The 12,899-nt window shown below is 31.2% G+C and overlaps 2 protein-coding genes and 1 pseudogene across 3 annotated transcripts; all 3 read right to left on the reverse strand.

The window, feature by feature from the left end:
- Positions 1 to 202: 202 nt before the first annotated feature.
- TVAGG3_0564520 lies at positions 203 to 1,529 on the reverse strand (annotated as a pseudogene). The gene has a single exon. A coding segment is annotated over exon 1 (1,327 nt).
- A 3,297-nt stretch (positions 1,530 to 4,826) lies between these two features.
- Positions 4,827 to 6,227, reverse strand: TVAGG3_0564530 (uncharacterized protein; the record flags this gene model as incomplete). The annotated part of the gene is made up of 1 exon (XM_001581860.1): positions 4,986 to 6,227. One exon carries the CDS (start codon positions 6,225 to 6,227, stop codon positions 4,986 to 4,988), a length of 1,242 nt encoding a protein of 413 aa, XP_001581910.1.
- A 438-nt stretch (positions 6,228 to 6,665) lies between these two features.
- TVAGG3_0564540 (spectrin binding) lies at positions 6,666 to 8,399 on the reverse strand (the record flags this gene model as incomplete). The annotated part of the gene is made up of 1 exon (XM_001581859.2): positions 6,707 to 8,392. One exon carries the CDS (start codon positions 8,390 to 8,392, stop codon positions 6,707 to 6,709), a length of 1,686 nt encoding a protein of 561 aa, XP_001581909.1.
- Between the last annotated feature and the right edge of the window lie 4,500 nt (positions 8,400 to 12,899).

The raw sequence follows: 12,899 nt of genomic DNA on the forward strand, positions 1-12,899 counted from the left end.
GGTGTTGGAGTCTTTTGTATGTCGGCAAACATTTTCGATATTCTTCTACTATGTCAGCCGAATTTTTTTTAGACTCTTGGAAAGATTCCATATTCTCCGCATACTCTTGTTGAGGGTCAAGATTTTTCGGCTGTTCCAAATCTTCATCTAGTTCTGTGAAGTTAGTTTCCAAAGGAGTGACTTGTTCGTTTCCTTCAGGCCTTTCTAGCTGTTGTTGCTGAACTATTTCTTCCATGTCTGGTTGTATCTGAACTTCTTCCTGGTGGAGTTTCTTGTACCTCATCTGCTGGCATTTCATATATTCCGAGACCGTTTTCAACAAGTTCCCTTTCTAAGTCATCCGGACTCATAAACCTTCTTCTTTCGTTCCGTCTCTATTTTTTACGCGTTTCATGAAGAGAGTTAAATTGTCATTTGCTCTGACATCAAATATCTCGGAGTAAATTCGTTCATGTCATTTGGATGATATGCTATTAAATCATATCCCTTAGCGAGCTTGTATTTTCCAGGTTTGAAATTATATCCCCTTTGGTGCAGAGCCATAAAGCTAAATAGGTTCGGGTCAGTATTTCCATCCTTGAACTTTCTAATAGCTTCTTTATATCTGTCACTAAAGTCAATACTATCTGGGTAACCATAGTCTTCTTTAAGCATTTTTAAGAATTCTTGGTTTCCTTGTTCTCTACTTCTTTTATGTCCTTGCTCTGTTTGTGGTTGTTGTTGTGCAGGGTTTTGAACTGTTGGTTGCTGTGCTGGTTGCTGTGCTGGTTGTTGTGTTGGTTGCTGTGCTGGTTGTTGTGTTGGTTGTTGTGTTGGTTGTTGTGTTGGTTTTGGTTGTTGTTGTGGTGCATGCCTGTGTCTGTGTCCATGTGACGATGTAAATGTTTTAGGTAGTCCTGGTGCAGGTGCTTCTCTTGGAGGGTTTGGTGGTATATAAGTTCCACCAGCTGACACATATGTTCCATCTGCAGCATAATGTCCTACCTGACTTTTCGTTTTTAAGAAAGCATTTACTAGGTCTGTTTTGGTCTGTTGTAACTCTTTTTCTTGACTTTCCACAACAGTTGCTCTAACGGCGTCATAGGCACTTTGAACTGCCTGTCTCGTTGCTGCATCTGTTATTTTCGTCATATTTTGTGCTACTTCTCTTAACTCTTTGTCGAAACCTTCAGACTTCAGTTTCTTTCCAGATGAGAAGTCGTTCACTAGTTTCACCTTACTATGAAGAGCTTCGAAGGCGTTCTTAAAGTCAGCATTCATTAAAGCTTCATTTGAACTGTCTTCATCCGCTTGTATTTTTGTCCTTATTGACCCTATAAGTTGGGCTGCTTTAGCGTTGGCTTGGGCATCTAACCAGTCATTATTAGCTTTTATATATTCTGCGCTTTTCATTGCCTTTTGCATGGCTGCGTCGTTATTTTTACTTTCTTGTGCTAAGTTTTCAACTGTACGGTTTGGTTTTGCAACTGTAAAAGTTTTTCTGCCTTTACATTTGCTTCAACTTCTTTTTTATACTCATCGCTATCCATATATGTCTTCAGGGCTTTTTGTTTTATTTCTTCATCTTTCAGTACTTTATATTGAGTAGTATGGTTTTTCAAATTTATAACATCTTGTTCCATTTTTGCTACTTCTGCTGCTTTTTCTGACACTTTTTTCGCATATTCCTCTGTACTTAGTTCTTTCAGTTGTTCTTCTTTCTTCTTTTTCTCTACGTTTAACTCATTGAGTTTCTTTGTGTGTCTGTCATATTCTAGTTTCTTTTCGTTTTCACTTATTTGCTTCTGTATGTCTATGTTTGACTTTTTGACATCTGTTATGATTTGAGTGAACTCAAATTCATTTGACTTTGAGGGTATAGGCTGTTCCGTCTGCAGCTCCACCATAGCCTGCCATTTTCGCTAAATGCCGCTCTTAAACCTCCACTCTGTGCACCAACAACTCCGTTTAAAAGCATAGGATTGCTTGACATTTGTTTCAACATAGTGGGGTCATTCAGCATTTGTTGTTGCAAACTGTTGTTTGGTGTTAGTTTTACTATTGGATGTTTCAATGCTCTCTTCCTCTTACGTATATTCTTACGTAGCTTACGTGGCATTTTAAGTGAAGTTAAAAAGCGCGTTTTGACAGATGTTTATATGACACTTTTTGTTCAGCACAAAAAACTACTCGGTCAAAGTGTTGTCAGTTTTGTAAAATAACCGTCCTATCTCCGTGCCTATGACGAAGAAGTCTTGAAAATTCAAGAGTTTTAGACCATGTTAGAAAACGTGTTAGAAAACATGTTAGATCTAACATTCTAACATAAACATTATTTTTGTCTGATTTTACGAAGAAGTCTTGACAAAACATTTACGAAGAAATCATGACAAAACATTTACGATGAAGTCTTGACAAAACATGAAAACATATATAATTTGTGAAAAGCTCCTGGAAGACCTCCGAATAAAAACTTCATTTATGTGGGCTAGAAGGCACGAAGTGCCTGGAAGGACACCCCAAGAAAAAAAAACTTCATTATACCAATCATCCTCAGGGCTAGAAGGCACGAAGTGCCTGGAAGCCCCACTACCCTTTTTTTTTTTTTTTTTTTTGATATACAATGTGTGTGTAAAGAAAATACTTTATTTACTAGTTAAAAAATCATTTGGTATTGATCAAGTTTTTTTTTCTGGATAAGATATTATATGGATAATTGGATAGAAAATACAATTATATAATCTTGTACCTGGTTTAATTAAGCTAATTGTCATCAGAAACTTGTAATTTTTATGAATTTCAGATTTTCTTTTCATTACTGCTTTTCTTAATAGGTCAAGTTCTTATTTACGTTATAAAGTATGATATTTACAAATATCAAGTTATCATGTTTTTTGAGAAATTATGAGAAACAAACAAAAATGAAAAAGATAGGAATAGCAATGAATAGTGATGTGGGTATAGAAAATGTAAGAGATATGAATGCAAAGCAATCAGTATTTAGGATATTGACCATAGATTTCGAAAAAAAAATGCTGCATATTGAGCGAAAACTATGATTATATTATAAGGCTGTCATTTAAAGCATAATGAAACTATTCCCTTTTCATTTTAATCGAATAAGATAGTAAAGATTTTTGAATTAGCTAGAAACTGATGAGATGTTTTCACAAATCAGATTTTTAATCTCTATAATGCATAATTCACTCAATATCTTCAATTTTGATATTGCGAGATATTTTTGCTATCGGTTTCGCAATTTTGACACAATAGCAAGAGGGTTCTATAAGCATTATTATCAACGTAGAATCTGAATATCATATCAGAAAATGTCGCAAATCTGACATTTACCCGACCAAATAGCAAAAATAATTGAATACTTTTCGCAAAAACTTTAAAAATCGATAAAAATATGAAATATAGATATTAAAGAGACTTTTTATATAATATTCATAAAGATTTTCCAAAAATATGATACCGCAAAATTAAAAAAGTGACGTCTTGAGTGGAGTCAAAGGTCGAAATTGCTAGCTAAATGTTTTTTTAGCGAAATTGCGTATTGTACGTTTTTTTCGCAAAACGAAACCCTTAAACTACTTGTTTAAATTCCCGAAAATATCTATTCAGGATGATACAAAGAATAATATTTTCATTTTTAAAGTATCTTGTTTTAAAACTTTCTTTTGAATTTTTAAATATCGAAATTTAAAAGTGACTCGTTTTGGTGCTATGAAACAAAATTCTGTATAAAACTGTGGAATCCGATAAAAATCAGAATAAATTTTATTTTCTCTAGTAAAAATTACAATTCCTGGTCCTGTTTTCGACTTTTTTTCAATACATGAATCAGCAATGGACATTGTATAACCCTGATTATTAACTGAAAACATATATGCTGCAATGTTTTTTAAAAAAACGCAGTGATCTACATTCATATTGAAAGAACTACCAATAAGAACTTGGCTTTTGTCTTTTCCACATTTATTTCCAATAATATTGCAATATGAAACAGTGTGTATAAAGGATGGCTGGGAAATATGAACTAAAAATGAAAGAGATGTACCTGAAGTTTGAGAGTTTTCTCTGAATGTTGAGAAACTACATTTACCCGATTTTCCTAAAAGGGTTACAACCAGTGATGAACATTGAATGCATTTGTTGAATGATATGTTGTTATTCTCAAAATTAAAATCACCATATGTACTTAGAAATGTGTAATCCCCTTTTTGATCACTTTCTCCGCATTTTGAAACTGAAATTTGAAAATTGTAGTTTTTGAAAGAAGAAGTTTGTCCAACTGCTTGATAAAATGAAACGCAAATGTATTGTGTTTTTGATTCAAAATAATAATTTCGCTGTTGAACTATTTCTCCTGCTTGTGGGCAATAATAGGATACTGATCCACCTTTTTCACTGGATTGACATCTCGAAAATACGTTAACTTCAAGTAATGTGCATATTTGGTTAGTTCTGGAGATATAAATTGCACCTTTTGGTTTACACTCTTCAAAATTGCAATCATAAACATAATAATTATTAGTTGTTGAAGAATCACTGAATGGATTTCCATCTTTAGTTCGAGTTACTTTTCCTTTGGTTCCAAAATAATCATTCCAGCCGAATTTTCTTGCATGATTCAAAGATAATTAGATTTTATATGCATTATGTTTGCATTTGAGAGTTTATTGAGCTGAAAAACTTTTGGGATTGTTTGACTTCTTATGTCTTAGGTTCTGAGGGATAAAGGGAAATTTAAATAAATAAAAATCATAAAAATTTCTCCAAATTTTGAGACATGAATTTATTCATTTTCCATATATTATATGTATAAGAAAAAGAAATTAAAATAAAATATTCGATGTGATTTTTTGAGATGACCATTCAAAAAATCATATCGGGTGTGTTAAATTTTACTCAACGTCTAACGGTTAAATTTTATGAGAAAAAGAAACAATTTTGCAAAATTATAATCTTTATATCTCTATTCTACATTATATCATATTAAATTACTCCTCAGACTCGTTTCTTGACAGGGCCAAGTCGATTTGACCTAAAAGTTTGTCAATTTGTCCACTTTTAGATATGTAAGTGTCCAAAGACTTCAAAGCATCATTAATAATTGTGCTTTGTCTAAGTTTTTGTGCAATTGGTGGCAAAACAGTCATAATTTCGCTAGACATTGCCGGTCTTTCGATAATTGCTTCGAGAACGTTAATAACATTACCAGATGAAGGTACTTCGAGTGGTGTTTCGAGTCCTTTAAGCATCTGAGCTCTCATATCGAATAATTGGTCGTCGAAAGAAAGGACACATTTATGCCATTTGCCATTATTGTTCCTGGCCCAAAGCATACCCATGTCCCAGCATATGCCTGTAACGCCGTTTTCTTGAATCGAATATTCTCCTTCGTTGTCACCGATTCTGAGCAAACCAGCGTTGTTCAGGTGGGCGTAGAAGTGACGTCTTGATGGGCATTGCAAAAGAGCAACAGTATCTGTGGCCCATGGACGGAATGTAGATTGGAAATGTTTTCTGAACACGCGGGTTGTTGTCTTCGTGGTAATACCGAATTCTGTTTGACGATTAACGTTAATTAAGTGGGTAATATAGAAATCACGATATTTGCTCTTATGCCATTCTTTTTCTCCTGATTTTTTAACATATATAAGTGTAGAATCGGCAACTGCCTTAAGCTGTGATGTAAATATGCAAAATCTAACTTGTTTCTGTATATCAGTGTATTCTTCGAGAATATTTCCTTTAAAATCTAATAAAATTGGCCTGTATTCACCAGAAATGATGGCGAGAATTTGGTGACGGAATATCGAAGCGCTGAAAAATTCTTTTGCATATTTGAAAACTGTTGGTTTTTTGAGTGTTTCAAGGGTAACTGTGATAGCATTGCCATCTGAAGTGAAAATTCTAATAACTCCTTTCTCATCTAAAGAAAAAGAAAGGACTTTATCGGTGATATCGATTGATAATTTAAGAAGTTGGCTTTTTTCAGCTGTATCTAAGTATAAATTCTTTCCATCGAGATGGAGGAATGTGTTACTGCCGACTTTAGCGCTGATCTTCAAGATTGTTGGCTGATATTTCTTTTGCTCAGTTTCTGGAGCAGGTTGTTCTTCAACTTCTGCTTCCTTCTGCTCTTGCTTCTCCTCTACTTGCTCCTCTTTCTTCTCTTCGACAGCTGGCTCTTCAGGAACTTCCTCTGAGCGGCGATGTCTACGACGCGGAGGGCACATTTTTGTTCTGAATAATCGTGCTTTTGAAAGTTGAATATTAAATAGCTATAATTATGGTTATATTTTGCAATTTTATTAAAATTTTCACAATTAGCTGACTTTTTTTGTTAAAATTTTCTCATAATCCAATTATTCGTCATTAATTCACATGTAACTAGGAATCATGTCTGGGAAATAACAATGAAGATCTCCAAAATCAAAAAAAAAATCTCAATAAAGAATACTCAAATGTAAATTCCCAATGATTAATACTTGCTAATGATTCAGACCAATATATTGAACAATTTCCAAAACGTGATGAATTCAATGTGATTCTGATAGAATTTGCTAGTTGACTTGAGTTTTAAACGCCAAAGTAAGTTGCAAATACTTATTATTCGATTATATTATGATTAAGAATAACTCAGAGAAGTGAAACTATATTAACTTACATCTATTTTTTACATTCTAACAAAATAATTTAATAAAAAAATATTGCGCTAGTTCTGATCAGAGAACGCGCCATGCTCCATAAGAACTTTTCTTACATCTTGGTTCATCGCGAAATAAAGAGGTGTCTTTCCTCTTTTATCCTGTGCATTCACATCAGCCTTAGATGATTTCGCAATCATTTCTACTATCTCTAAATGAGCATTTCTTGATGCATAATGCAAAGGAGTCCAACCATCAACATCTCGTGCATTTACATCTACGTCTCTTGATTCAACAAGCAATTCTTTTGCTATAGTTGGTTGATTGAATCTTGCAGCAGCATGAAGAGGTGTAGAACCTTCGTTATCGGCGATTTTCTCATTAACTTTTGATTGTTGAAGTAAAAGCAAAGCAACATCAGGAAAACCACCTTTAGTTGCCAAGAACAAAGCGGTGCAATTTTTGTTATTTACTGCATTCAAATCCGTCTTTTCGTTCTTTATCAAGCATTCAGCAATTGATGTCAAACCTAAGCGTGCACAAACATGAATTGGAGCGTCCAATTCTTTATCAGGAATGTTTGGATCCAAATTCGAAATAGAAATGAGATATTGACAAATTTGAGGGGAATTCTGTTTGAGAGCAATTAAAAGAGCAGTGTTTCCATCAACATCTTGTCTGTTGACATCTACAACGTTGTATTTGCAGACATTCTTAACCATTTCTAAGTCTTTTGAAAGAACACTTAAATGAAGAATTGTTTGCAACTTTTCATTCATTTCGTAGAGACTTGCTCCCTTTTGGACAAGTAGATTAAAGCATTGTAAGCTTCCTGATGCGCATGCATACATTAATGGAGTATCCCCTGACTGAGTTTTGATGTCAACATTAAATGAAATTTTGTCACTTTTTTCTTCTGTTTTTTCTTGTGGTTCATCTTTCATATTGAGATCATCGAGGTCTAAGTTGTTTCCTACAGCGTAACAATCAAGGGTAAAGAAGTCCCATTGTTTATCTTCAATCAGTTTCTTTTTACCTGCAACTCCGAAAATTAATTGAATTACATCTGTGTTATAAACTTGAGCTGCGAGGTGTAACAGTGTTTCTCCTGCTTCATTGATGGGATTTACATCAACATCATCTACACTGAGCAATGCCTTGATGATCTGTATGTTGCCTCTTTTCGTGGCCAGCATCACAGCCGTGTTTCCTTTGTTGTCTTTGTCGTTGATTAGCTGTGGTGCGTAAGAGATAATGATGTTGCAACACTCAGCGTTCCCACCTATCGCTGCACAGTGGAGTGGTGTCATGCCTTCATCGTTGAGACGAGATGAATCAACTTTTATTGTGCCAAGTAAAAATTCAACAATTTCGGGGTATCCGTACTGAGCTGCGTAATGAAGGGCAAAGTTGAAGTTCAATTTCGTGGATAGTAGAGTAATTACTTCTGTGCTGCGTGATGCAACAGCAAACATCTGTAAAGTCATTTTATTCTTATCGAGAATACTGGTATCTGCATCGTTACTTATTAATTTTTGTAGACATTTTATCGCTTTGCAGTATGCACAAACTGAAATTAATGGTGGACAGTTCCATAATATCTGTTTACCTTCGTGGAATTTATCTGAAAAAATATAATTTCTATAAGACTTTCCTGAAAGTTTATCTTCGATATATTGACAATTGTCCGCGAGTATTTGTTCATATAATTCTCGTTCATTTACACTAACCCTAGCTGAAGAACTTTCGCTCATCTAAAATCGTTGTCACTTTTTTGTTTTTATAACAAACTCTATTTCATTTGAAATTTTAATCATAAATTTAGTGTATGCGTGCGTTGGAGATTTTGATTCGCATATTATTTTTTCAAAAAAAAATATTTACACTAGCAAAAGCTATTTTCCGAGAGTTCTAGATTTGATATTAGTGAATTTCAAGGATCGGTGCCACATTTGTGATTAAAGGTCATGTCATCCTCATCAATAAAATCCCAAATCTAATGAATTAAAAGGTAACTAAACTCCTTTCGCCGATCCGATTTGCCCCATATTTAAAATATAGCTTGCATATGTAGAAGAAAAGCTAATTTTGAAGTACGCCCGAAATCCACCAACAGGATTTCGAGCTACTAAAAAGGTACTTTTAAATGTGATTTTTTTATAAAAAATTAAATTTATTTTAAGATCAAACTAAAAACTAATTTTATGGAAAATCTATATCGACAAATTTATTACTTATTGGGTATATAGATTTTTTGATTATGGCGATTATGTCTGATATGCTTCCAATAAGCCAAAACAGTGTTTTGGGAGTGATTAAATACAAAAAAATCTGGCGATGCTTTACGTGGCAAATGGTCGAATGGTGATTACCCTTTACTATTGGGTACCGGGGACGCTAGTTCGAAACTGATGCATTATATTTTTTTTACAAAATGCGTTTATTAGGACAGGGTAAAGAAAGGTTGCCAATATAATATATTTAAATAAATACAACTAATCTAGCATAAAAAAACTATTGAATATTTGAATTCAATAAAAATTTATATAAAATACATGTAAAGCATAAATTACTATATAAATCAAGCTGTATTTTGTTTTAAACACCGATTGTTTCATATAATATATATTCAACTCAAGTTTCTAATTAAGGATTTCATATAAAATTTAGCATATGATCAGCAACAATTAAAATTAGTATTACAATTAATAAATTTAGTATAAAAACATATATATTTAGTATAGATTTTATAGCTGTAATAAAAGAACTATTATAAAAGAGTAATTTACTGAAATGCACCTTATATTTATAAACAAAACTTATAACGTGTTAGTTACATATAGAGTTGAAATTCATAGATAGCATAGAGAAGTTGGGATCTTGGCTTAATGGTCATAATATAACCAAATTAATTCAAAATTTGAAATTTTAATATTACTGTAACTATAATATATGGATATGTTTTATGAGATCATAATAAATGACATGTTAATGTAAAATTTAGAATAAAAAATTATATTTTTTTTAAAAAAACATTGTTCATGAGTGTTAATTGGAGAAGTAGTAAATTAGTTCAGTTTGCAAGTGATGATGGTTAATCTAACTATAATTACAATCAATTTTTAAAATCTTTGATTTATTTTGGTGATAATTAAGAGTGCAGTTGTTCTATTTATAAACTATTTACTATAGACGGCACTGGTGATAATAAAAATCAAGCAAAAGCGCATCTGCTGTTGCTCGACTGCATAAAAATTGTAGTTAAAATTTGAATACTTTACATAACTCATTTGTAAGGTAAATTAATATTATTAATTTATATTAAGAACAAATAAATATGAAATGTATTTTTTTCCAAAAAAAATTAAGAAAAATGCCATTTTTATCATTGTTGTTAATGCCCCCTAATTCTTGAATGATTTTCGGGAAAAATAAATACGAAAAGAGAAATCATAGCTGCCAGACAACCATTATATGAAATTCATTCAGTTTACAAAGTTTAATTTCTTTCCACAATAGTACATAATATAGTAGTATATTCGGAAATATGCATGCTCGATATCTCCAATTCACATCTCATGCATCTTATCGGAGATTAAGTAACTTTATCTTGAAACTAGAAAAGTAATTAGCAAGTAGAATATATAAAAAATATAATGTTGTTTTATATTGATAAAACCATAAGAATGGCTATTCTAGAATGAAATTTTAGTACCTATATTCAGTGAAAGGTTTATTTGTAGTTGAACTTTCAAATGAAAACTCAAGGATCCAAGAATTGAATTGCATTAACAAACCAATAATGAAATATGATATATACATATATATTTTACCCATAAAAATAGAATTAAATCGATATTTAACTCAAATTGTCAAAATATCAACAAAATAATTTAAAAATAGATATATATAAGAGAAATATGTGATTTTGGTGTTTAAAAAAGAAAAATATTGCCCAAACAAGTGTTCTAGCTAAAAAGGAAAAATGCATTATTTCATATTTCAATATCAATGTTAAATATTAAAATAATCTGCCATTATTCAGACAGTTAAAAAATAAATACACTATAAGTTTAAGCTTTAGCTGTAAAATAAACAGTAATATTAAATAAACATTATATTATATAGTCGGAGCGATTCTATATATGTACTCTTATGCCAACTAGTTACAACCTAGTAAAATACATGGAAATATTGTAATATCCTAGCATTGCTATCGAGAAATCAAAAAATATAAGCAAAATCATCTATATTTAAAGATTTTTCAAGAGCTTTGTTTGGAAATTAGTTCATTGGAAGAAGTATATAGATATGAAAACCCAAAGTATTAAGTTCGATAATATATAGTTTTTTTTTTTTTAAAATTGAATGCATACAACATTGCTCCTCTGGAGTGAATTAATTAGTTCCAACTTTTTCAAGATTCTACAGTGTAATATGCTCCTTGGAATGTCTCTTGCATGAATGTTTTTGTTTACCATCTAAAGAATTAAGATTTGAGATACAATAATCTTTGGAAAAGTAGAGGATACAACAATAAAGTATGTTCTTTCGATACATGATATCATTTTGTTACAAAAATATTCTTACTTACTCATGATTCAAAAAAAAAGGTTGCAGACATACTAAAATGTTATTTATGTGGCTTGTATTTACTAGCATATGTAATTTGGTGCTAACGTATACCATCAATTTCATTATAACACAGACATATATATTACTATTAGAATTTTATTTTAATTCAATGATAAAATCAAACATTCCTTTTTGAAAATCGTTCTATCTTGTTATTATCTTTGAATGCTGCATCAAGAACTAACAATTTACAATTTTTATTCAAATTATAATATAAAATTATAGCATATTGGTTTTCAAAGTATGTTTGCTAAAAGTAATTGCGCTTATCGTTTACCCCCGCATTAACACATATAAATTTGTATTAAAAAATGATATCAAATCAAAAATATGGCTTCCTTGCTAAGAAAAGCGTCAAATTTATTATGTTTCTCCTTAGCCGAAAGTGTATAAATTGGCAGTTAGATTTATAGTATCCTAACTGTTTTTTGTAAAGTTCGTCATATCTTTAATGGTACTATTTCAGCGTGTACAATGAATACAAAAATTCTAAGAGTGCCACATAAAATAGTACTTTAGACTTGAGTTAATGCTACCAAGCAAATGTTAAAAAGATGACTTTAGTGTTTTGATAATCAAAGATTAAAATCATTATTGTCTAAATCAATAATCATAACGACAGAAGTTAATGTTTTTTCATCAGTGCTTTAAATCCACTTTTAAAAGTATACCTCAAAAATCAAAATATCAAAAAAAAATCTAGTTTTTATGAATCTAAAGCTTTCTATAGTTCACATGCAAAAACCTTTAGTTTTATACTTTTTTATGGTTTTCATGAGACAAAAAGTTATGATTTAATAATTATTTTTAATTTTCCGCTGTTATCAACATAGATGACAACTTCATACACTTAGTTATCTAATATCTTGACTATTACACTCCTTAACCCCCAACATTCAAACAAAAACCTTTACGGATGCCTAATATGAAATTTTCTTTTTTAAAAGACATTTCTATCAATAAATTATTTCTGGTAGTTAGACAAAGACCATTTTCTAAGTTGTTCAGAACTGTTTTCGTGCAAATTATCTATGAATGGGCTTAACAAGTTTAATCTGAAAGTTATTTCCAAAACAGAAATGCATATACAATCAAAAGAATATATATTTATGCCAATAATTGATGCTGATGTGGTTTTGCAATTTTACAGTTATTCACATATCATTATGCATTAAATTTTCATATTTGCTTATTTTTCTATCTTTTATCTTATGTATGATGAATTTCATAACTATTGGATATGATTTCATCATTCATATTGCATATTTCCATTTTGAAATTTTAGGAATCTTCAATTTTGGATGGATGTTTATAAAGTAGCTGTTGTAAATGGAATTTAAATTAGTAGTGACAACATTTGGTCATAACAAAATTGTATCTTGTCGATTACAAAAAATTAATTTCAAAATAATTTCTACAAGTGAAGCAAAAAGATATTAAATATCATTACCAATTCTATTCTAGTATGAAATTATAGAAAATATTAAGTTTATTTTATTCAGATTGGTCTGACATTCTCTCAAAAAGTTAATGAATGTTGGATTCTATATTCCTCTCTCAGACATCAACGAACTTAAAAAGAAGATTGAAGAACTTGAAATTGAAATAAAAGGAGACCGAGAAACG

Source organism: Trichomonas vaginalis, chromosome II (genome assembly GCF_026262505.1).
Source record: "Trichomonas vaginalis G3 chromosome II, whole genome shotgun sequence".
NCBI lineage: Eukaryota > Parabasalia > Trichomonadida > Trichomonadidae > Trichomonas > Trichomonas vaginalis.